Genomic DNA, 27,428 nt, shown 5'->3' with positions numbered 1-27,428 from the left:
AAAATACTCCTTTTTCTACAATCTAAAGCGTAACATAATGAAATTCACTTCATATGAATAATGTTGAATTTACTTAATCAGGAACCTACATCAGAGGTATTTTACTACCGAGTTCACGGTGATTTTGCATGACCTGTTGGACGGTAAAGGTTCTCAATGCAACTGAACTTTTTTTACTAAGCACGAGGATCTTAACAAAAACAATTGAAGAACTGTTCCTGAACTTCTTTTGCATTTACTTTCTGAACATCCCAAGACGTGCCCAAAAAGTGCTAAAAATTGCAACAACGTTTGATGAAAATTAGTTATAAATGAGACTTATTTCCGACGAAAAAGAACGACAACAGTTCAGTTCAAGATAAGCTGCACGGTATACATCTTCCACATTTTGTTTTGTTTGATATGATCTTCATATACCTTAAATTCAATATTTAAAAAAAATCCACTAACATGAATGTTCCAATTTAAAACAATATATCCGATTAGAACGTGTAACAACAAAATAATCATTCGAGTCACAATCACAATAGTCTCTGAGATTCTTAATTGAGCAAGCCAATATCTCGGAAAACAAGACGTAAACGTATAAACACTCAGTCTGAAATCAGTATAAACACTTATTATTTTATTCATATGCGCCGTCAGTGTTGGTTAAGTCGTTTTTCTTCAACGAGTCAGGTACCACTCGGGCAGAAACTGGTATCGGGGATCTGTTGTTGTATTGTGATTGATTGTCTTCTCATCTGACCTCTCAAATATGTGAACAACTCTAAACAAAAAATATTTGTAAAAATAACATATTTTTGAATAACCAGATACATTTTGATTCACATTATCAGTATGAAAAGTTGGATTTGTCATGAAAATATACTGCATAAAACATTTCGATACGTGCTTCTTTAAAAAAAATGTCCTAAGATTGAAACTATAAGGAAAGTCCTTACAATCCATATGAGTTATTAGCGCAGAGAAACATTATTAGTATTAAAGTTTTTGTCTGCTAGTCTTTTTTAAGGCTAATGGCCAATTGCCTTTACAATACACAAATTAAACAATACAACAGTGGACTTAAAATAATGATTAAACTAGGATAGCCGCCCTGAAACGGTCAATGCAAAAGACTTGGTGAGGAGTTTTAACCGGTTGTTGGCTAGCCTTTACCTTACAAATAACACAGAACTAATCACTAGACACACAAGTTAAAAGCAGATCGACCATGATTCAGTACAAAACATAACAAATAGGAGCATGGATCTTTAAGTATGATTTTTCCTGTTGGACAATGAACTAAGGTTGCACGACCAGATAGTTCAAAATTATTTCATGAATATTTGTGTACGCTATTTTGTCGTTTGAATGGTTAAATTAGTGTCCGGAAAAGCTGTAAATGGCCTTATTTTACATCTGTCCTGTACGTGTGTTAAAAGCGCAATTGTACAGTTGCATAATACATAATAATTGACGCACGAACAGCCATTGTTAACATTTTATCCTAAACGTGATTTCTAACATAACTTTGTATAGTTTTATCAAATGATGCGTTTGCTGTATTTTCAACAACGTAAAAAGTTTTATAAGAAGCTTTGAACTTTTATTATACGGTGTTATACATTTATTTTTGTATAATTAGACTCCCATGTATGTAGTTCAAATCGCATTTGCGAAAGTAAAATATTATTCATTTATTAGTATGCCTGTATTCCCACATGGACAGCAATATCGAGCTAACTGCGTGTGGACTCAACTTAATCCTCACAGAAGGTTGTATTCCGGCTCACGATGCACTCAAAACTACGTCATTGAGTGAAACAGTGTTGATCACAAAACTTTATGTTTTTTTCGGTCACTGATATACTCAGTACGTGAACAATGAGTAAGAAAATAATAGCCTTGATCCGCTAGGTGAAAAATCCCGTACAAGAGGTCAAAGTGAAAAAATGTTGTACCGAACACCGTAATCATGTATGCATATGTAGAATAATAACTGTTTTCTCATGTTTTCAGTACAACAAAGTAATAAAAATACATACATTAATTATTATATTTTATCCACTGTAGTTGATGTTTATATGTTTCATAGGAAGAGAATTAAATGTCAAATTGCATCAAAAGTACATTGATAGATGTCTTGATTACTTTCACGTAAACATTCGTTATGTGTGCATTTTTAAAACTCTACCCCACCCCGACCCCACCTCCAAAAAAACAACTGTCATACAACGTGGACAAAATTAATAAAGCGAGGATGCTGAATCGTACACGTGTTTGTAAAAAAAAACGATTTAAGACTCCGGAATTGTGAAAGAAAAAATATTTCCGTTTAATTCTATGTTATCTGCTGTTGTTTCTTGTATTTGCAGAGAAAGCAGAGTTCTTTATTCTATTAACCGTATTTTATTTTCGCCGTGATAACCATTGATTGGAATGTACATTTTGAATAATTTGTTTCCCGGAAAAATAATGTTGCTTTTAAATTAGACTAAAACTATTGTTTTTGCACGACCCTATACCTGTTAATGGAAAACTCTCCTGTGACCGCAACCTGCTTCTTGATCCATGTCAGCAATTTGTCAAGAAAGTGGAACAACACCGTTTGATTCCATGGCTAAAAATTTCACAAATATTTGTGTTCTGTAGTTTACTCCTTCAATATAAAATGCAAGACTCGTACGGACGGTTTACACCTCTCCACACTTTCTCGAAAAAAGTAATATGTTTTAATGCATCTGAGGCAGTGAGATTTTCTGTTTTAAATGATATGTTTGTGATGTTCAAATGTTTCAAACTCAAATATAGAAAAATACAATAATAATGAAAAATATACAATAACTAAATTAATAATATTTTTTTTTATCATGGCAATTAGATAGTATATAGCGATCGCTTGATGCACAAGTACATTTAATCAGAAACTAATATCGGATTTGATCCCAGTATATTATGTGTCAAAATGAGGTGAATTAACAGATAAATGTATTAGTAAAACATATTTTATTTTATGCTTTCCGATTGTTTATAGAGTAATATCAGTGAATTAAAACTGATAATTTCACTGTTTCAAACAATGAAAATTATCAGTGAAATTTATCGATAATTTTCACTGTTTACTGTGAAATGACGTCATTTTTTTGACGAAATGACGCCATTTTCCCAGCGAAATTCTTTAGCTAAACTCTTTAACAATGTATATAAACTGTGAAAATAGGCATTAAATAAAAAGAAAATTTGTTGGGTTCGGTGGATTATCGATTTTAGTTCACTCGTGATCATATAAAATATATATTTTCACTCGTGAATTAAAATCGATAATCCACCGAATCCAACAAATATCCTAAAATTTAACAAATTACAAACATATATTTTTAACAGAATAAAAATACTAATGAAATACATTTTTAATATGAAATAAAATTAAAGATTAAACGTATATACAACCAAGAGAACTTTACAAACCAAAGCAGGGTTCGGGATGCTTCTGGTCTGGAAAGATTCCATTCTTGTAACGAGACCTTCGTCATCTCTGAATCCACAAAGTATTTCTTGAACACCACCTAGCTGACTTTGGGCCCACCATCGTAACAACCTGAACCTAAGGACGTTGGCGTTTAAAGAAATAAAGTTATGCCACGAATCAATAAAAAAAGAATACTAAGTATCTTTTAAGTCTCGAAATTAAAAAAATGTTTATCACAATAACTTAAAGATGTAAACGAAAGTGTTGCAATGCCAATATGACTTTCAGCGAGATTAAACGCGCAAAAATGAGTTTAGCGTTCATTTAAGAGCAAGGTGCTCATGTGTATGTAATTCAAATGTGTCTTGTTCTGTGAAAACTGGTCATAATGCATGTGCGTAAAGTGTCGTCCCAGATTAGCCTGTGCAGTCCGCACAGGCTAATCAGGGACAACACTTTCCGCTTAAATGGTATTTTCCGTTTAAAGGAAGTCCCTTTTTACCGAAAATCTAGTTTAAGCGGAAAGTGTCGTCCCTGATTAGCCTGTGCGGACTGAACAGGCTAATCTGGGACGACACTTTACGCACATGCATTATGCCCAGTTTTCTCAGAACAAGACACAAATGATTTTTGTAAACAAAATAATTGGGAGAATTTAAGACCAATATTTCTAAAATATATGTGTCAGGTCTTTATTTATCAAACTATAGAGACTATTTATGTTTCACTATATAAACTTTCATTATTTCTCCCGTACTAACAAAGCAAAATATAACTTTATTATTTTAGTTTTGATCAGCAAATATAATTTACCTTTTAAAACGGTCTTTTTCTTTTGGCGTAGAAACATGTTTCATTGTTTTTATTTCAACAAATGAGCCGGTCTTTTCATCATAGGCGTCTATTTCACTGTTGAACACTTAAACATATAAAGATAATATTTAGCATGTTAAAAAAAATCGGACGCATAATGCCGTGTTACACAGAGCAAACAAAATGAAACCGTTGGAGACGTACCTAATGAATGTGCATTTATGTTCAATTGATTGACGAGTAGATATTTGCCATGTTGTTCCTGTGTATTCGTACAGCCCGATTCATCTGCAATGTATAAAGCTATGCAGCATACTATGTTGAACGAAAATGGTGTCATACAAGTAACGCAATTATAAACTCAGCAGGATACACAACTTACTTTTCTGAAGATCTTCGAGGATCTAAAGAAAAAATATTATTTTCCTTATTCATTGTGCATAATGTTTAGAGTTATTAAACATAAGCGGGACATGCACGAAAAGAATTATCTATAAAGTACCGATCGCTTAAACAACATACTCGTATCGCTTTATGTTTAGATACTTTAAGTCACAGGCACTCGGCAAAAGAAAATTTTGCCCCCAGCTGCTACCCCCTCCCAAAACTCTCAAAATTGTCTATTTGTTATACAAAATATATACTATATATATATATAATATATATAGTGTGTGTCGAATTTTTGTTTACTTATTAAAAAAATCGACTAACCTTTTTTGTTTTGATATTATGTATAACAAATGGACATTTAAATGGTTTTGGGAGGATGTAGCAGCTGGGGGGGGAACTACTGCCGAGTGCCGGTGCTTTAAAGGGGCCTTTTCACAGATTTTTGCATGTTTTGAAGTTTGTCATTAAATGCTTTATATTGCTAAAAGTAAACATTAAATGTAAAAAGCTCCAGTAAAAAATCAAAAATAAAATTTAAAAAATGAAAAAAAAGTAGCCCGCAGCAGGGCTCGAACCAGTGACCCCCGGAATCCTGAAGTAAAAACGCATTAGCCAACTGAGCTATCCTGCCAAGCATACATGAGATGCGTATTTTATACGTTATATAAGCAATCTTCGTAGTTTCACAAATTAAAACGACAACAACAGAACTCTCCAAATTATTCAATCGTTTCGCGTTGCAACGCTTTATAATTTTCAGGTTTTTTAATCGTCAAAAGATGCATATAATGGCTATATTAGACCATGGCAAATGTTCAGTTATATTGTTTCCTCACAAATATCATAACTAAACCGAAAATTTGCGAATCTGAAACAATTTTTTTCAATTTTGTCAATTTACCAAACCGTGAAATAATCCCTTTAAGTAACAACATTAACTTAAAGTGAAAAAGTCGATCGCATGTTTACCTGTTTTACTTTCGGTTAGAAGCTGCTCCATTTTCGGTCCCCAGTAATAGGACTTACGCCATACTCTATTGTTTTGAATCTTGTCCCAATTATTTTTCCTATCGAAACGACATATGTGGAATGCGCCGTGTTGAAGAATAACTGCCATCTTCCATTGACAGTGTGCATGCGTCAAGAATGGTGTGTACATGATATCGGTTAAAATGCAACGTCTGCTAACAATCAGATTGTTCAGTTCGTTCGTTGCAAGGTTCCTAAAATGTACATGTACTAGCTTCATTAAACATTCATTAAAACAAGGGCTGTTTGTAAAACATGCATGCCCCCATATGGGCTGTAAAATGTAGTGGAAGCCATTGTGAGAATACGTTTTTTGTCACTGTGACCTTGACCTTCGACCTAGTGACCTGAAAATCAATAGGGGTCATCTGCCAGTCATGATCAATGTACCTATGAAGTTTCATGATCCTAGGCCTAATAATTCTTGAGTTATCATCAGGAAACCATTTTACTGATTCGAGTCACTGTGACCTTGACCTTTGAACTAGTGACCTGAAAATGAATAGGGGTTATCTGCCAGTCATGATCACTGTACCTATGAAGTTTCATGATCCTAGGCGTAAGCATTCTTCAGTTATCATCTGGAAACCATTTTACTGTTTTAAGTCACTGTGACCTTGACGTTTGACCTAGTGACCTGAAAATCAATAGGGGTCATCTTCCAATCATGATCAATGTACCTATGAAGTTTCATGATTCTAGGCGTAAGCATTCTTCAGTTATCATCCGGAAACCATTTTACTGTTTCGAGTCACTGTGACCTTGACCTTTGACATAAAGACCTGAAAATCAATAGGGGTCATCTGCCAGTCATGATCAATGTACCTATGAAGTTTCATGATCCTATGCGTAAGCCTTCTTGAGTTATCAACCGGAAACCATTTTACTATTTCGAGTCACTGTGACCTTGACCTTTGAAATAGTGAACTGAAAATCAATAGAGGCCATCTGCCAGTCATGATCAATATACCTATGAAGTTTCATGATCCTAGGCCTAAGCATTCTTGAGTTATCATCCGGAAACCATTTTACTATTTCGAGTCACTGTGACCTTGACCTTTGACCCATTGATCTGAAAATCAATAGGGGTCATCTGCCAGTCATGATCAATGTACCTATGAAGTTTCAAGATCATAGGCCTAAGCGTTCTTGAGTTATCATCCGGAAACCATCTGGTGGACGGACTGACCGACCGACCGACCGACATGTGCAAAACAATATACGCCCTTTTCTTCGAAGGGGGGGGGGGGGGGGCATAAAAAAACAACCAACAAACTACGTACATTCTGAATTTGTCTATCTTCTGCGATATTTATCAATAGCATAATGACCGTATTGAGAGCAAAATTGCCCAACGGTTAATGAATAATTGAAAACTATTTACATCTTTGAGATCCTGTTCCTTTCATGGTTGTATCAAAAGAGTATCGTGTCTTCTAAACAGGATAAAAAACAGACAAAAAGTAAGAGAACTACAATTATTTTAAGTTGTTGATGTCTCCACATATTCTAAACAAGGATATTAGTAAAACTGATGGATGCTCCCCAATGATGCTTTGTCGATATATGGGTTAATTGTGTGGAAAAAAGTGAGACCTTGAGAAAATCTTATATTAGCCTCAGTGACCTTGACCTTGACCCCAGTGACCTCAAACCTCATCAAACGGTAGAGGTTTATGCAAGGTACCTACCTGCCAAATATATAAGGGATCGGTCAAATATTGAAGGCGCTATGAGAAACTGTAACCAAAGTGTGACCTTGAGAAAATCTATTATTAGCCTTGGTGACCTTGCCCCAGTGACTACAAATCTCATCAAAATGTAGAGGTCCATGCAGGTATCTACATGCCAAATATGAAAGAGATCGGTAAAGTATTGAAGGTGCTTTGAGAAACTGTAACAAAAGTCTATTATTAGCCCTGATGACCTTGACCCCAGTGACCTCAAACGTCATCAAAAGGTAGAGGTCCATGCAAGGTACCTACATGCCAAATATGAAAGAGATCGGTAAAGTATTGAAGGTGCTATGAGAAACTGTAACAAAAGTCTATTATTGGCCTTGGTGACCTTAACCTTGACCCCAGTGATTTCAAACGTCATCAAAAGGTAGAGGTCCATGCAAGGTACCTACATGCCAAATATGAAAGAGATCGGTAAAGTATTGAAGGTGCTATGAGAAACTGTAACAAAAGTGTGACGGAAAAATCTATTATTAGCCTAGGTGACCTTGACCTTGACCCCAGTGACCTCAAACGTCATCAAAAGGTAGAGGTCCATGCAAGGTATCTACATGCCAAATATGAAAGAGATCGGTAAAGTATTGAAGGTGCTATGAGAAACTGTAATAAAAGTCTATACTTAGCCTTGGTGACCTTGACCTTGACCCCAGTGACCTCAAACGTCATCAAAAGGTAAAAGTCCATGCAAGGTATCTACATGTCAAATATGAAAGAGATCGGTAAAGTATTGAAGGTGCTTTGAGAAACTGTAACAATGTCTATTATTAGCCTTGGTGACCTTGACCTTGACCGCAGTGACCTCAAACGTCATCAAAAGGTAGTGGTTTATGCAAGGTATCTACATGCCAAATATGAAAGAGATCGGTAAAGTATTGAAGGTGCTATGAGAAACTGTAACAAAAGTGTGACCGTACGGAAGTACGGAAGTGCGGAAGGACAAACTGGCAACTATATGCTCCCCATATATATATATATATATGGGGAGCATAAAAAAGCAGCAAAAAAGTATGTACATTAAAGCAGCCACCATAAACACAAAGCTTTCAAATCGGTCAAATAATTAAAAGAGGGTCATCATTGCCCTCAAGCGCTCTTCTGAATTTAAGTTACAACAATTGTCGAATACTTGAATAGTGACATAGTTTTTACCATCTTGACATGTAATCAAACAAACATATATAAATATTTTTTTTTTAAATATTTATACATATTGTTAAGATAATCATTTTACCACGGTTGATCAAAAACTGAGGACTTAATGTAGATTCTTAAGTGGAAATACTTTTTTTTACTAAGAGTTTACCTGTTGACCTAGTTTTTGAATGTGCGTGACCCATATTCGAAATTGGCTTAGATATAATTAAGATTCTGACCTAGTTTATTGAGTCACAAAGGTTGTTTGTAGAGCGGTAACACTGTTTTTGGTTGTTCGCAAGACCGGTGTTTTGAAAATCGGTGTGCAGGGTACTACGATTCACCAAATCAGACTCAACCCGTACTCGGTCACTTAATCTTACGGGAAGAAATTATGGACTATCGATAAACGATGATAACACCGTATTGCTCTCAAGATGAGGAAACAAAACTACCGAAATAGTATAGTCTCATGATGAGCCGGAAATGTTTTCATTATTTAACCACACATATTTGCCGTACTCGGTCATTGTGGAAAAACACAGTTTGACTTCAATTTTCTTTCGAAAAGTATTGTGCGAAGATGGTCAATTTATAAGAAACAACGATATCTTTAAAGACCCGCGTCATGCGAAAATGGGTCTTATGCCATATGCGCCCAGCGTAGCTATAACCCAGCCTGCGCATCTCAGTCTGGTCAGGAGATACCTTATGAGACTACGAAACCTTGCGTGATCTATTGCGGACAGCGCAGCTTCTGACCAGACTGCTCGATTGCTCAGACTGGACTTAAGCTAAGCAAGCCTAAGTGCAATAAGACACATAATCGCATGACTCGGCTCTGAAAGTGTTATTTGAATGTGTCTAAAGAAAACTGCGTGTTATTCAAACATTAAAAAACCCTTTATTTCCATGGTGAACAAATCAACTCATAATACGCCATGTGATTAGAAATATTATGTGATCTCACGTAGTTTAATTGTAATTACGAACAATTACGTATGGTTTTAATATACCTGCACTAAATAACACACATATCATGCGGTGAATATGCGAGTAACAAGTTACAAAAATCTACCTTAATTTAAACCTTTTTTTAAATTAAATTATTTACAAAAGTATATTTTCTAACTATATTTAAAGTCAGGATATTTGTTTATATGTAAGTGGTTCCGATCGCCAAAAAAGACAATAACGATTTAATCTTTGAGCTGGCGATTGAAGTTGAAAATGTTAAAGATAAGGGTAATTGTAAACTAGAAAAATGGCGCGGCAGAGGCCGACGCGTATCCCCACGCCGCATAGATGTTATATTAAAAGGCAATTTTGGGTGGGCAAGGCCTATGTTGGTGGGGTCCCGGGGCCGGTCATGGGGACATGGATGGTCGAGATAGACCGTGGTGTCATAAGAGATGTTGAGTATTAATTTGAATTCAATTGGTGAATAAATGAAGAAGTTATGTTAAAACAAAATTTTGGGTGAGCGTGGTCTATGTGGGCGGTGCGCCCCAGGGTTGGTAATGGGGCCATGCATATTTGAGATGACCGTATTGGCATAAGAGAAGTTCAGTATCAATTAGAAGTGAATCGGTGTAGAAATGAAAAAGTTAATGTAAATTAACATAAAAATGAGTGAAAATCTCAGACCCGGCCCAATCCCAACCCCCATAACTTGTGACCCAGGGGTAAGATCAAAATTCATGTGTATAAGTCTCAAGGTTCTAGTGCTTATAGTGTAGGAAGATATGGAGGCCAGGACGGACGGACGGACGGACAGACGGCGGAGAAAACCACATAATCCCCCGCTCCAATTTGGAGAGCGTTGGGATAATCAATGACAGATAAGAATCAAAGTACTGAATGTACTGGTGTGACGATGCTTTTGAAGAAGATGGATAAAAAAGCATCAATTTAACTTTATCTACATCATCACAATTGTGAATGTCGGTACGAAAAAAAAATTGTGTACGAAAATTTTGGGTAAGAAAAAATTATGCAAAAACAAAATTGGTGTACGAAAAAATGTTTGGTACGAAAAAAAAGTTGGGGTACGAAAAAAAATTGGGTACGAAAAAAAATTGGGTAAGAAAAAGTTGGTTAGGAAAAAAAGTTGGGTACGAAAAAGAATTTGGGTACGAAAAAAAATGGGTTCGAAAAATTGTGGGTACGGAAAAAAAATTGCGGGTACGGGGAAATATGGGTACGAAAAAAAAATTTGGTACGAAAAAAAATTTGGGTACGAAAAAAAATTGGGTACGAAAAGTTTTAGGTACGAAAAAAAAATGGGGGTAGGGGGAAGTAGTACCCGTGGACCTCTCGATAAATTTGAGGGAGGACGGGAACCAAGCTGCCTTTACCTTTATCAATGGCCCTGGGTGGGTAATGTGGACATGGACAGTCAAGATATACCGTGTTGTTATAAGAGATGTTCAATATTAATTTGAAGTCAATTGGTGAATAAATGAAGAAGTTATGTTAAAACAAAATTTTGGGCCACACCCCATTCTCCACTATCTCCTCCTACACTATTAGCACTAGAACCTTAAAACTTACACTCATGGTAGCTATGAGCATATGTGCGACGGTACACTATTTGGAATTTCGATGTGACTCCTGGGTCAAAAGTTATTATCATGTGCGTCGCATGTTGTTAGTAGAATGAGTTTTTTTACCCATTTTACCCATTTATTTACCCATAACTTTTGACCCAGGGGTCAAATCAAAATTCAAAATAGCTCACCGTCGCACATATGCTCAAAGCTACCATGTGTGTAAGTTTAAAGGTTCTAGTGCTAATAGTGTAGGAGGAGATGGTGGCCAGGAAAAACGGACAGACAGTGGAGATCAATACAATAATATCTAGTGCAAACTATGTCTGAAGTCCCGTTGGTAAAATTGGGTTGGGGAATTTTCTCACTTGCTGTGAGTTAATTAGTCCTTATTCATGATTAATCACCGAGGTTCTTGTCCGTTACATTGCCAGGAGCCTCAAAATACCAATATCCAATATGGCGGCCGACGACCATGTTGAAAAAGAAAAAAACATTGCCTTTTGGAGTAAAATCAAATGTTTACCTCTAAATTATGTATTTTTTGGTATGAACTCAGTTATGAGAGGACTTGTTAAATATGGAGGGTAATTGATCCGGAAAGGTCAAGTACAAGGTCATATGATACATCAATGACCTTGAGTTGACCTTGGACAGTAAAAGCCAGTGTATAAACTTTAATATGACAAATTTTGACGTAATTAATTCAATTACAATATTGTTGTGCACATTTTACGTAATGTTGGCACATTTAGATAATTTACGCATGTTGTACTCACAGACAAGTGACTAGTAAATTGAAAATGTTCACATTCGGCGGAAAAATACTACAGTGAGCGGGACTCAAACCCAAATGCAGATGGTATGAAAATGTGATAATCGACCAAACCCCTTACCAAGCAAACCCGTGATATTTGTTCAACGTTGGCTCAAAGTCAAACCGACGTAGCATTTATTTGATGTCGGGAAGATTTTGAACCAATGTCATGTGTTGGTTGGGTAATCACTGAGTCATCCACAGTCCTAGGGACAGGCTAACGGGCTTACACCTTATTACATATGGCACTATAGTAAAAATGCACACAACTCAGCATTGTAGCAAAAACGCACACAACTCATCAACATAAAACATTCTCATTTTAATAGGTTTAAAAATACTTTGTTTCATATAGATTACATACAGTTCCAAAGTTAGTCATTTCAAGTCAGGTTTCCACAAGGTGCATTGTCCACTTTACCATGACAAAATGTGATACAAAGCACCTCAGCAGCACGGCACTCGATAACGTCAAATATCGCACTTTCCTGTACACTTGCACAATATCAGCAAGCTCCGTGGTAAAGGTTTCAGGTACTTTGTGGGCAACAGCATGCCAAGGTGCTCCTCCCATCCACCATGTGTAACTGGTGCCAGCCGTGTCTCGGGACCATAAATAGTTATGAGCAGTTTACATGCCCAATGTATAAGAAAGGCTCCTCTACGAATATGTCCTTTGATTACACTGCTTGTACGAGATAGGCAATCAAGTCAAGCACTAGCACTGGTATAGTTCTCTAGTCGGAGATGGTCAAATGTTTCCGCAGCTGTCGTCGATCTGGTCCCTGCCCTGACGCGTACCAGAAACTTTTCTACTTATGCTTCATCCTGCTCTGACAAGGTATCTGTCTCTCCAAAATTCATTAACAACTATACCGGTTCAGAGGTCACAGCTGTATGCTTGGTCCCTACTTTACTCATGCAGTTGTCGCCTGTCAATATGTGAGCCTTTATCATTGTCGTTGCCAGCGGTGTCCCAAGCCGAGAAATTGTCTGATGCAACGGAAGCATTCGACGCTGCTTACCAGTACCATACTGCTGCCATATTTCTGTCATACTGAGTGAAGTGAAGCAATAATGCAAAGCTGTTGGTGTCGCTTGACATCACAACAACTCTTAGACACGAGCAGCCCACTCAACATGAGCCACTACCCTGGCATCGGCCTCCTAAATCCAGTTTAACAGTTCAGGAATGACTTCATTGCCAAACTTAATTGCTGGAAGAGCTTCATTGTCAAAGACAACTGAACTTGCAATGATAGGGTTGGCACAGACGTCATTGCACACTATATCCCTTACCAATAGTTAAAAATTACGCTTATTTTCCTCGGATGCCCAGAATGTATTAAGTTTTTGTGGGATTGATGTGTCTCTGCTCATGTTAATAATTCCAATACCTGTTGCTTCGTCTCCGCGCCGCAACCGTTTACCTTCCTTTAAATACATTTCAACGTATGAGTCTAGTACAAAATGTACTCTGGCCCCATCTCATATGCTTGACGCTGAGTTGATGACAGAATTGATAACACCACCCAGAGTGGAAAATTGTGCAAGTGGCATATGTCGCATCTTAGACGATGACATGAGTGGGAAGAAGAGATTCCCGACTCCATTTACTGATGACCAGTCTAGATTCAATCTCCCCAATAAGTTTTGTCTTATTGACATGGCAAAAAATTGAGATGAAGAAATAAAATAATGAGATAATATCTGTTTGAGGGAAATGCCTCGTTCCTTTGCAATGTCCATGCTCCTCTGTGCATCTGCCATATCTTTAGATGACGGGGCTTTCCGTTCCTTAAGAATAGCTTTTGATGTCAATAATGACTGTTTAAGATGGTCAGTGAACTTGGAAAGCTGTCTCTTTGAAATATTTTTTTGGCTTTCTCAACTATTCTCTCCTACCTGCGCGGTAGACACGATCACCTTTTTCAATACATACAGGCCGCACATCAACCTCTTTGTCAACAATTGTGTCAGTAAATTGTGTAGTGGAACGGGAACACTGACCGTCAACATTGTGGTTGAACGAGTGACAACGAGTGGCGCTCAGCGAATGCTGAAGATGACATTATGTGTGATCCATCGGCTTGATAGGTGGTTAGAAGATTGGGGAGGCTGGTAATGGACACTATCTCATGGAACAAAAGCTCAAATTCTGCTACTGCACCAGCATTGCGTGTCTCTCCTACAACATAGTCTGCTCAACCTTCATATCACCTGCAACCCTGCAAAACCACCTAGGCGGTCCCGAACAACCCATTGACTAATGATAAATCGCTGATAAAGCTCAGGATGTGTGAACTCCATTACATTTATTTGTTCAAGGTACCATGAACCGTAACGCAAAAACTAATGCAGTCATATTCAGCAAATATTTGCATGGAATCTTCAATGGTAGCTACATGCAGATTCCAATTTCCTTCTCTGTCAGAGACTATCGCTTTTTTAACGATGGGCACTAACTGCAACCGTACACCAAAGAATTTGCAAAGCTCAGACTTAGCCTCACATTCTCACTGAAACTCAAGAAAGTCTTGATGCAATTGTTCCATCTGCCCTTTAATAACCTCAAACTGCTCTGGACAGCGTTTATTGGCAACAAGCCTGTTTTACAGCTCCTTCATCTGCTCCAGGACTGGGTATGTAGCCTTGTCCTTATTACTCCAAAAAGCTTGCCACTCCAGTTTATGAATTAAGTCCTCCACCATCAGCATAACAGTGAGGGCCCGTACTAAATGGCTGCCGTACAACACTGTCTCTATCACACCTGGTCCAAACACCCCACATTGGATCAATGCGTCATCTAGGCCAAAGCCTCGCCTTATACCTTAGTGCAGCAGCTCTCTTTACCCTCGCACGCCCCGTTTCTACACTGGTAAGAGGTGATTTGTTATCTTCCTGGCAGATGATACATAAACTGTGATGCAGCCCGTCATCCTCTGCCACCAAGGGGACCAAACTCTTGCTTTTTGGAGAAGATATTTTAGATTCCATAGTAACCAACTGCTGAGTTAGTTAAACGTGCCAAAAAATACACTAGCTCTTAAAACCTTGAATAGACTGATTGGAATCTACCAAATGTTCTCGTTCGTTATTTTTCCTTTTTTATAACAGTATTTTATTTGTTTTTATTTCACGTGTGATTAACAATATATGGAATGAGTGAAGTATTGGACGTCATCATTGATGACGTTCATTCGAACGAATGATAAAGGGGGCTAAGTTTCGTTAAGCTGGGGCAAATCACTGCGATTTGAGGCGCTTGAAAACTGGTCGAACACGTTTGCTGAAATTTGACATGTATATGGACAAGAATGCGATCTACCTGTTGGCGTAGGCGTTATACCTGGGAAAAATCAAGTTTTCGAGTATTTTGTGTTTAATTTTTTTTCTGCGAAACACAACGCGCGTAGATAAACATTGTGACGTAACGTCATGAAAAGCGCTTAGGCTAGCTTCCATCTTGTTAAGAAACTAAGTTACGCGTTATTAATTCAATATAATATTATACAGTTATGCGTTAAATCTATAAACAACGACGTAATAATTGTGTTTAAATATCAATACGAAGTACACATGCATGTCTTTTGTGCAGATCGAGTGTGGTTGTTTAGATATTCATGACATAAATCTATGTTATTGTGTGCGACGAGTTGAAGAAAGGTTTACACGGCGAGGCTTTCCGAGACGTGTCGGATAAATGTAAGTACACACTGGTATTAACAAGGTATTCTATTTATCCGATAATATCTTTAATATACATGATAATCATGAGACAAATACATTGTTAATTTAGAGTTTAATTATTGAATCAATAAAGAAACGTGAGCAGTAAATCAATTGAGTATAAACAACTAGCTTACCTTAATGACGACAATAATCCAATATAATATAACAATTACAATTATGTATGATAAACACACAATCCGAAATACGTTTTTGCATTCGTTCGATGCTTTAAACAAATAAATAACTGTTAAAAACATCCAGAGAATTTAACTTAAAATTGTTTGTTTTGACAAATAAATTACGTCACACAACATACGTCATAAATTGCGCAATCAGTTGCATGCAAAATAAAAGTACGGAAAGCCGGTTTTGAGAAATGTTTATATAGAGGAGCAAAAAAGTATGATATAAACAATACCAAACGATAGAGTGGTGACGGACTTCTCAAAATAGCATTAATTGAAATAGTTTCATGTATATTAAAATATCTGTGATATCTTTGGATACCATCATCAAATACACAGAAAAAATAAAATACAATGTAAGTATCACGTGTACTTGAATTTGTCCGACGAGTTGAAGAAAGGTTTACACGGCGAGGCTTGCCGTGAGCAACACATCATTAGCAGCATAAAGTGCGTAACAAATAAACAAAATAATCAAACATAATTATAATTTCACGTAGCACATTAAAATATCTATTGCAACTGACACCGTTTTGTAGCGAAATTTGATGACTCAATTTCAGCTTTAACAAGAGTTATAAAAATACTTAATTAAGTATAAACGCCACGCGTATCTAAATGACATCGTTAATCCAATGTTTGTAACAATAAGTTGAATACTTTAATCCAAAGTTTATAACAAACACCTTGAAACGATATGCACTTCCACCTTTATTAATCCATGTCTTTGTCGAAACTTAGTTCAAACCACACAATTGTATTGTATTTCTATCTATGTTTACATTTATGCATGATGAACACACAATCCGAAACACGTTTTGTATTCGTTCGATGCTTTAAACAAATAGTTTACAGATAAAAAACACAACGTCCGCGACATGTTCTTAAATTCCAGAGAGTGTAAATAAAACTGTTGTGTTTCGTCACCGAAATGACGTCACACAATGTACTGCGTAGTACATTTCGTAATATAAAATCAAAGCGCTGATTGCATTGCAAAATGAATTCAACACTATCTTGAACGCAACGCTATAATGATGTTTCAATAAAATACACAGAATTTTGTAAACACAGAAAAAGGCTTAATGCTAGTCGATAGTGTTTAAGATGGGGATGTCCGACACAATGCAGTGGTTTGCTCTTTTCACGTTTTTAATATTATAGTAATGGGAATTGAAGTTCTACTTTTTAAGGTAGCTAATCGAACGGCTTCGAAACAATAAACATGTCTGCGAGTATTATGGTTAATTTCATGTGATGTGTATATTAAATTTTTGCGAGAACTTTGGTTACCATCATTAAATGCACAAAAAGAAATAGGTTCTTAATTTTATTTCATTTCACCACTCATTCCATCCCGCGAAACCCTTAAGGTGTCGCAACTCTAGTATGGAATGAGTGATGTATTGGACGTCATCATTGATGACGTTCATTCGAACGAATGATAAAGGGGGCTAAGTTTCGTTAAGCTGGCGCATATAGTCGCGATTTGTGGCGCTTGAATACTGGCCGAGCACGTTTGCTGAAATTTGACATGTATATGGACAAGAATGCGATCTACCTGTTGGCGTAGGCGTTATACCTGGGAAAAATCAAGTTTTCGAGTATTTTGCGTTTAAATATTTTTATGGGAAAGAGCACGCGCGCATGACGTCATGAAAGGCGCTTAGGCTAGCTTCCATCTTGCTACGAAACAAAGAAACTGACGTTACGCGTTATTAATTTAATATAAAGTTAGGCGTTTAATCGATAAACAAAGACGTAATAATTGTGTTTGAATATCAATCGGAAGTACACATGCATGTCTTTTGTGCACAGTGTGGTTTTTTAATAAACATGACATAAATCTATGTGTTATTCAACGTATTGTGTGCGACGAGTTGAAGAGAGGTTTACACGGCTAGGCTTTCCGAGATAAATGTAAGTACACACTGGTATTAGAATGGTATTCTATTTATCCGATAATATCTTGAATATAAATGATATTGAGACAATTATATTATTAGGGTTTAATAATTTATTATTTAATCAATAAATAAACGCGAGCAGCAAATCAATTAATTTCGTTTATAGTGGAAACCGAAAGTAAACAAAGCAACCGTCAAAATGGCTGACGACATAGCAACGTAGGAATTAACACTCAGAAAATATTTACAAAATAAGATCATCAGAAATGATATAAAGTGAACGCTAATTCGCTGTTTTGACGATAAGTATACGATCTATTGAAAAACCATAACATTTGACATAAAAACACCCGCGGATAATCCGATATGGAAATCTTCAGCGTAACGAAATAGCAGACACCACACAGCGTCTCATCTGATTCTACGCTGTTTGCCAAGGCCGATACTATAATGAATGGAAATGCACAAACTCAGTAACTGGCAAGCATATATGCATTAGTAGGTTGTTTCGTGATTATTTAGAAACGACTACATAATTCTTTTGGTTCAGCCAGTGCAACTTAAGAGAAATAAGTATAAAAAGTTTCTACACCTGACAACAATGTGCCAACTTAATACAAGGTAAGTTGTTTACATTATTTAAAATATTGCAACAATAAACAGCTGGTACAATGTAATGTCATCATTTTAATTTTAATAAGCCCGTGGTTAATTACCCTTTTTAATCTTATGGATCAATGCATCTCTAACACCTTCAATTGACTTGTTCATGAAAAATATACACCCTCAGTGCATGTTATCCCATACACCATCACTCACTTACTAAGGCTCGATTGGTCATTCTCGGCTCGGGTACTACTTACCAGTACATGTACCCCGGGTACTCTTAACTTTACTTACATGTACCCCGGGTACGGTAAATAAACTTAAACATACCCGCAAATATTAGATTGTATCCGAGTTGTATATCCGCCCAAAACCCGATATTGTTAAACATGCTACCGATTAACGTAAAACAATATTGTTTACCTTAAAGAAACTTCTCTTTTAAAAAATCTGCATCAACATGCTTTTTAGTATGAGTGTTGAGAGGACGCCGTAGGAATAATCAAGTAATCAAGAATACGTCTCTGTTTCTGCTTTTATTTCCTTCATGTATAATGACGATAAGGATTGACGACTAAAATTGACAACAATGATAACAAGCATAGAAAACTAACACTAACGACAAGCATTGGCAACTAGATGTAACATTGACGATTCTCTACAATAAATGAAATTAACAATAAAAAATGAATAATAAGATTATAGTACAACAGATATGCTTTTCAAAGTATAATATAATAGCATACACTCATTTGAATAAGAGGTTTCATAAATAACAATTTGAAACATGTTCAATCAATATCGAAATATCTTATTCAATATTTATTACACAGCATGAATTAATTGTTAAAACATAATATAAATACCATTTAACCATTCCCCATTTAACGGACCTTGCAAACCAAATAATGTTTCTTTAAAAAAATCTATGACGGTAAAAAGTTAGCGTGCGATGTCGCGGAAAATATTATACTTGACGACGTCATACAATGACGCGACTTTAAACAATTTAAGATTTAAAATTAAATCACATCATTGATTTTAACAATGAGTTTTGATAATATAAATGCCATTGAACAGAAAATTGACATAAATGTAAACATAATTAATTTTTACAAAATACCCGACAACAACAGATTTAGTGTTAAAATTCCCGGGTACGTTTTAGAATATTTACCGTACCCAGGGTACGAGCCTTACTAACTGTATTATTATTATATCTCACCGACTACAAGGTACCTTTACCTTGTTGTGTTTATCAAACTGGAATTTATGTAAAATCCGGCTTTGTTTACTTTTATTTTTCATTCATTTGATTACGCAATTGTTGACGTACCTCGTGGAAAATTATTTGAATCTTTGGATTTTAATGGCGACAAGCTATAAGTGTCAATTTATTTTAAAAACGAATCTAAGATTTTAAGTATTGTGTGTTTTTCATGCATAATTCAGTGTTTTCCAGAAAATTGAGTACCAGTTATATGGCCGGCAACTATGCAGTAAAACAAAAGCATTTATGACATTTACTTGATATATTTGGGAAAAAAAGCCGTCATGTAAATGTAAGAGTAAATGTAACGGGCAGAATCGCTGGCTGCCGGTATTTAAAGAGAACACTGATAATAGTAAACTAAATCTCTACGACACGATTACAGCGTTGTAAAATTGTGTTTTGGGTGATAATGGTTAGTAATTCATACAAATGTTATTAAAAAATATTGTGCTTTAAAATTAATTTTGAGAATGGGATGGAAGAACAGAAAATGAAGAGCATACAGGGATGGAAATAAGTGGTTTCCCATGAGCCCGGGGCAAGTAGATTTTGGCCTGGGCAACTCAATTTCAAAAGTTGGTAAACTTGTTTTTTTTTAAATCTTAAAACAATTCAGTGCAATAAAAATTGAAAAACAATTGATCACCATGGATCAATACTAGTTAAATAACATTCATTATATAGGAATAGGACATGATTCAATTCAGGCTCATAATAATACATCATGCATTGAACATGTGTATTGTCAGCAAATGTATATAATTATCTATTATTTTATTTAAAAAATGTATAATAATATTCACATGTTCATATTTCTGGGCTCGTTATTCTTTATCTGGGCAACCAAAATACTAAAGATGGTTGCCCACAATAGTAAAAAGTTAGTTTCAATCCCTGGCATATCATTGTAACTTTATTGTTTAACTGCATTGCATTAAAATTGTGATTGAGGTAAGCTTGTTGTTTATAGTATATTTACTTTTTAGCTCGACTATTATATATGAAATATATATAGTGTAGCTATCCTACTCACCCCGGCGTAGGTGCGCGCATTGGAATGTTTGCGTACCACCTCGAATATATTTCCTATGTCCATTGACATATTGCTTTCATACATGTATTTTGCTTCTTAACCAACATGACCCCAATGTATAAACAAAAGCAGATAACTGTATCAAGCATTTTGTAACAATTATGGCCTTTTTTTCACTAAGAATAAGCATATAATTGATAAATCTATTTTAAAGTTTGCGTACCACCTTTAAATTGCCACAACTTTTTTATTATGCTCTCCCCAAATTTTTTAAGGGGGTAGCATATAGTCGCCGCTTCGTCTGTCCGTCCGTGCATAATTTTTGTCGGGCTATTTCTCAGCAACTAATGACTGGAATTCAATTTAACTTAATGGGAAGCTTCACTACCAAGAGGAGACATGCATATTATCAGCCGGTTCTGATGATTTTTCACAGAGTTACAATGTATGGCCCTATGAAATTTTCCATTAACTGTACATATAACGCGATCTACCTGTTGGCGTATTCGTTATTACTGGGAAAAATCTAATTTTTGAATAAAATCACGAAAAAGTGGTGTTTTTTAGTGCGCAATCGCTATAAACACGTGGCTTGGCCGGAAGTACATGTAGCCTTAATAGCAACCCCAAGACAATTCACCCCCAGGAGACAATTCACGGGCTAGACAATTCAAATTAGATTTTTCATACCCCAATTTTTCGATTTTCGTAATCATTTTTGTCGTACCCAAATGTTTTTCGTACCCAAATTTGTTCGTACCTAAAAAAAAATTCGTACCCATTAGTTTCGTACCCAAATGTTTTTCGTATCCAAATTTTTCGTACCCAATTTTTTTCGTACCCCTTTTTTTTCGTGCCCAATTTTTTTCGTACCCATTTTTTTCGTACCTAAATTTTTGTTCGTACCAATTTTTTTTCGTAACAATTTTTTTTTTCGTACCCATTATTTCGTACCCAAATGTTTTTTGTTCCCAATTGTTTTCGTACCCAATTTTTTTTTCGTACCCATTTTTTTCGTACCCGTATGTTTTTCGTACCAAAATTTGTTCGTACCCATTTTTTTTTCCGTACCAATCTTTTTCGTACCCAAATTTGTTCGTACCCAATTTTTTTTTCATACCCATTTTTTTCGTACCCAAATAAAAAAAATCGTACCCATTTTTTTAGTACCCAAATTTGTTTCGTACCCAAATTTTTATTTGTACAAATTTTTTTCGTACCCAAAAAATTTTCGTACCCTAATTTGTTTGTTTCCTTTATTTTTTCGTACTCTAATTTGTTTTCGTAACCAAATTAGTTTTTTTTCCTGCCCATATTATGTTCGTACCCATTATTTCTTCGTACACAAATTTGTTCATACCCAAATTTTTTCGTACCCATATGTCGTACTCAAATTTTTTACGTACACAAATTTGTTCGTACCTAATTTTTTATTCGTACCCATTTTTTTCGTACCCAAATAGTTTTTCGTACCTTTATTTTGTTCGTACCCTTTTTTTTTTCGTACTCAAATTTGTTTTCGTACCCAAATTATTTTTTTTTCGTACCCACTGCCCACATATTTTTTCGTACCAATTTTTTATTTTGAAATAATCGATTTTCAATTTGATTTGAACTCTCCACTCATTCCATCCCGCGAAACCCTTAAGGTGTCGCAACTCTAGTAATCCAAATAAAACTGTTATTACTATACTTTTAAGTTCTTTCTGTATTCATGGTCTAAAATCAACTGTTCCTAAATACTGAAAATTGTTAGAAAATCTGATGTCTGTATTGTGCGCATAATTTGAAAAAGAGATACTACATTGACATTTTCTCTGATAAACAGAGATCGTAGAAATGTAAACATTTAACAGTAGAATCAAAGCAACAAAGCCAATTAATCAAACATGGGAGCAAACTAAATAAACCAAAGTTTATCAAAATAGCAGCCAGAATGCTGTGTAAACAGACTTGCATTTCACAATACCGTGACTTTCCCGCTTTTGTAAATAAAATGATCGGATCAATGTTTGCAATCAAAATGCACTAATAAGCATTAAAATGAATGATTATCTATAAAGAATAATAATTATATTTAATTTTTTTTAAGATTTTAATACAAAAACCATGTGCAAATAATCATTTGACAATTTAAAACTGCATAAATAAGCGTTACATTTTAGTAAAATTGAAGCTGTCAATTCACAAAATCAACAAATCAAAGGAATGAGCGGTATAAATGACACAATGGCCTTGTACATGCCGTTTCAAGTTCATTCTGACTTTGAAAAGATACACTGATAACATAAATTCCACTGAGAAACGCCCCCAACTGCATTTTGCAAACGGGTCCACATACAAAGTACAGGACTAATCTTTTAAAAGCGTGTGGATAAAAAGTAAAGGCTTTTCTATAAATGTATCAGTATTTCATACTTCAAAGAGCACTCGGTACCTACTTCAAAGCGCAATCGCCATAAACGCCATATAGGGTAATAGACCCACTGATAAGAGACACATGTTGCTTAACGTGCATAGGCCTATCAAATATTTAGGTAGCGCACTTGTAATGGGCATCTTTCCAAATATAATCTAATGTATTATTTTCTTAATCAGCATCATTTCACTGAACTACATGCAAATTTTTAGGTAGGCTTTCCATGCTTTAAAGAAAATATACTGATTTTTTCAAAACCACCCCCACGCTCGGCTTTTGTCCAGTTTATTTGCACCCCTGGGGTATATGAAAGTTCCATAATTCATCCAGATTTCAAAATATGGGCATGCAGTTGGTGTGTACAGATGCAGTAAAGTTGTTTACAGTTTAAACAAGATAAAATACGTATTCTTTTACAGCCTGTTATCTATGGAAGAGCGCCATGGAATGTAAGTGGTTTCAGCCAAGTAAAAATTGGGTTGGTTAAAAACAAAGTGTCATAAAATTCAAAATAGTATCATTTAAGTCATATGTTCAACTTAGTTTTTATACACTATATACAGCACAAATACCAAAAAATAGACAGATTTACCGTTTACTTTTTGAAATAAAACTTAAAATGCAACATGCATGATTCGTTTTTCAGCAGTAAATCACCAAATTTAGACATAACGTTGTTTTAATTTTAAAAAATGAAGAATGTGCATAAAAATTGCAACATATTTCATGTTAAACTAATGAGTATAAATAAAAGCAGTATTATTAAGCTATCCAAAGTAATGAATTTTATCATACAAGCATATCTGATTCTAATAACTGTAACTGAAGAGGCAATATGGACAGACGCTGAAGTACCAATATTTTCACAATTCAAGCCAATATTTATGTACTATATACTATGACAAAAGCTTGTATAAATGACACTTATTATAAAGAAGTTTCCTTATGTTAGATAAATAGAGGATATGTGTTTGTTTTGAGTGAATATGAAACATTTATTTCAATGATAAGTGAGAAAATTGCAATATGTTCGCGAGCGCATGGCGCTAGTGAAAATATAAAAACAAGAGGGCCAAGATGGCCCTAGTTCACTCACCTGAGAGGAGTCGGTTCATTCTTTACCAAATGTCAAACTTTACCTTTGTACAGACAAACATCCTGGTCAAGTTCCATCATTATTGAACCAAAACTCCGGCGCATGGAGTGTTTTGTTTTTGTAAGATTTGACCTGGCCGTTACCTATATTTTGAATTGACCCCCCTAACCAAACATCAAACTTTGCTTACAAAAATAAATATTATGACCAAGATTTATAAAGTCTGAAACAAAACTGTGACCTCTAGAGAGTTTACAAGGATTTTGTATAATATAATGAAAATTTGGACAATCTAAGGGCTATAATTATGGCATTAATTATGTAATTTTGCTCCATATCAAACATGACTGAGATCTTTCAGCAACTTTGATAAAGAATGCTTGAGAAATGTGAATGCGAAAGTGTTTACAAACCAAATGTGGACGGACGGACGGCGGACAAATAGCAATCCTAAAACCTCACCTGAGCAATCAGGTGAGCTAAAATGTGTGTTTCACCGATCTGAGCCATTTTCTAACTTGTCCGAGAAATCAATAAAACGAATGTATTGACTAAGTTTCACGATGATTATGCAAAATATGTGAGTTCTATAGGGTTTGATCACAAGGTTTCTCTCTAGTCACATTAGGAAAACTGTCCCACCCCCCTGGCGGCCATGTTTTTTTACCGATCGGGACCATTTGCGAACTCATCTGAGATATATATAAAACCAATCTTTTCACCAAGTTTCATGATGATTGGGCAGGCAAAAAATGTGACTTCTAGAGTGTTCACAAGCTTTTTTTACTAAATAAATATAAGAAAACTGCCCCCCCCCCTGGATACCATGTTATTCAACTGACCGGAACCAATTTCAGACTTAACTCTCGTATCAAGGAAACAAATGTTCTGACCAAATTTCATAAAAATTGGGCCAAAAATGTGACTTCTAGCGTGTACACATGTTTTCACTAAATACATATAGAGAAAAATGCCCCGCCCACTGGCGGCCATGTTTTTTCACCGATCTGGACCATTTTCAATCTCGTCCGAGATATCATTAAAACCAATGTTTTGACCAACTTTCATTATGATTGGGCAAAAATTGTGACTTCTAGAGTATTTACAAGGTTTCTCTATAGCCAAATAAGGATAACTGCCCCGCCCACTGGCGGTCATGTTTTTCAACGGACCGGAACCACTTTTGAACTCATCCAACATATCATTTAGGCAAACATTTTGACCAAATTTCATGAAAATTGGGCCAAAATGTGACTTCTACAGTGTTCACATGTTTTCACTATATATAGAGAGAGAGAACAAGATGTGTTTGTGAAACACAATGTCCCCCAATATGACGTTTGACCTTGAAGGATGACCTTGACCTTAACCCTTCACCACTCAAAATGTGCAGCTCCATGAGATACACATGCATTTCAAATATAAAATTGCTAGCTTCAATATTGCAGAAGTGACATTACATGAGCAATTTTGACCCATATATTTGACCTTGAAGGATGACCTTGACCTTTCACCACTCAAAATGTGCAGCTCCATGAGATACAAATGCATGCCAAATATCAAGTTGATATCTTCATTATTGCAAAAGTATTAATAAAATAAGCGATTTGGGCCACATATATTTGACCTCTGACCTTGAAGGATGACTTAGACCTTGACCTTTCACCACTCAAAATGTGCAGCTCTATGAGATACACATGCATGCCAAATATTAAGTTGCTATCTTCAATATTGCAGAAGTACTCATAAAATGAGCGATTTTGGCCACATATATTTGACCTCTGACCTTGAAGGATGACCTTGACCTTGACCTTTCACCACTCAAAATGTGCAGCTCCATGAGATACACATGCATGCCAAATATCAAGTTGCTATATTGAATATTGAAATACTGCAAAAGTGTACATTAAATGAGCGATTTTGACCCATATATTTGACCTTTGACCTTGAAGGATGACCTTGACCTTGACCTTTCACCACTCAAAATGTGCAGCTTCATGAGATACATATGCATGTCAAATATCAAGTTGCTATCTTCAATATTGCAAAAGTTATTGCATATGTTAAAGTTGGCGCAAACCAACCAACAGACCAACCAACAGACCAACCAACCAACAGACAGGGCAAAAACAATATGTCCCCCACTACTATAGTGGGGTACATAAAAATGCCCCGCCCACGGGCTGCCATGTTTTTTACCGATCTGGACCATTTTCGAGATATCAATAAAACCAATGTTTTGAGCAACTTTCATGATGATTGGGCAAAATTGTGACTCCTAGAGTGTTAACAAGGATTTTCTTTTTTTTTACCTAGTGACCTAGTTTTTGATCCAGCATGACCAAGTTTCGAACTCCATCGAGATATCATTGGGACAAATCTTCTGACCAAGTTAAATGAAGATCAGACAATAAATGTGACCTCTTAGAGTGTTTACGAACAAATTTGGACGGACGACGGACGGACGGACGACGGACAAAGACCGGTCACAGAAGCTCACCTGAGCAATCAGGTGAGCTTAAAATTGTGTTCTTCGATGCAAAGCAGGCAGTTATTGCAATTATTGTGTGATTGCTGGAAAACCGGACTCGAAGTCAAGTGAATAGTATAACGGGTTGGTGTTATTTTGGTGAATTACGTTGGTTCCAAGCGTAAACAAACAAATATATTTATTCATTTGCACAAATCGATTGTGGTTATCAAACCCTTGTTTCGAAAAAATTTGTTCAGTTTAATACAAGTAATTTGATTTTATTATAACTTATAAAATCAAAATAGGCTTAATTGGAAAATGAAGACTTACTCTGAAATCCATTTAATCATAAGATTAATATCTTCATAATTTTCTTCTGGTTTTTCTTCTCTATCCTCATACCCTTCATCTAAATTCAAACTGACATTATTAAGATCCTCGGGCCTTTTCAGGTAACGCATTTGGCTTTTATCAAACGTAATGTTTCCTTTTCTATCTACAGAAATATGTCCTTTAGTCACGGGAGAGGGGAACTGACCACTTTCTGAAATCGGCTTCATAATATACGGTATTGTAAACGTAGACCCATCCGATTTGTGTCTCTCCATTGTTTCGAATTCTTCTCACCTTAAGAAAAACTAGTTATATACCCGATTATGCTGTCTTCTATTTTTAAAAAAAGCATGTTTAAAAACTTCCTTAAGAAATACTTGTTACATACCATGTAATACCGTCTTATATTTTTTAAAAATGCGTGTCAAACTTACGTGTTCAGTTTT

The 27,428-nt window shown here is 35.7% G+C and overlaps 1 protein-coding gene and 1 long non-coding RNA gene across 2 annotated transcripts; one reads left to right on the top strand and one right to left on the bottom strand.

The window, feature by feature from the left end:
• Window positions 1–210: 210 nt before the first annotated feature.
• Window positions 211–27,428, bottom strand: LOC127862799 (decapping and exoribonuclease protein-like). Its single transcript, XM_052402069.1, has 7 exons — window positions 26,980–27,428; window positions 5,627–5,880; window positions 4,472–4,555; window positions 4,268–4,373; window positions 3,454–3,589; window positions 2,511–2,605; window positions 211–769 (listed from the first exon to the last, which is right to left on the bottom strand). Exons 1-7 carry the CDS (start codon window positions 27,255–27,257, stop codon window positions 667–669), a joined length of 1,056 nt encoding a protein of 351 aa, XP_052258029.1. The 5' UTR covers window positions 27,258–27,428; the 3' UTR covers window positions 211–666.
• Window positions 16,706–18,238, top strand: LOC127862800 (uncharacterized). The gene is made up of 2 exons (XR_008040802.1): window positions 16,706–17,762; window positions 18,130–18,238. It is a non-coding gene; the product is annotated as an uncharacterized LOC127862800 (long non-coding RNA).

The sequence above is a fragment of the Dreissena polymorpha genome, chromosome 16 (genome assembly GCF_020536995.1).
Source record: "Dreissena polymorpha isolate Duluth1 chromosome 16, UMN_Dpol_1.0, whole genome shotgun sequence".
Lineage (NCBI taxonomy): Eukaryota > Metazoa > Mollusca > Bivalvia > Myida > Dreissenidae > Dreissena > Dreissena polymorpha.
Note: the sequence above shows the minus strand (reverse complement) of the source record. Positions and strands in the feature narration are given on the sequence as shown.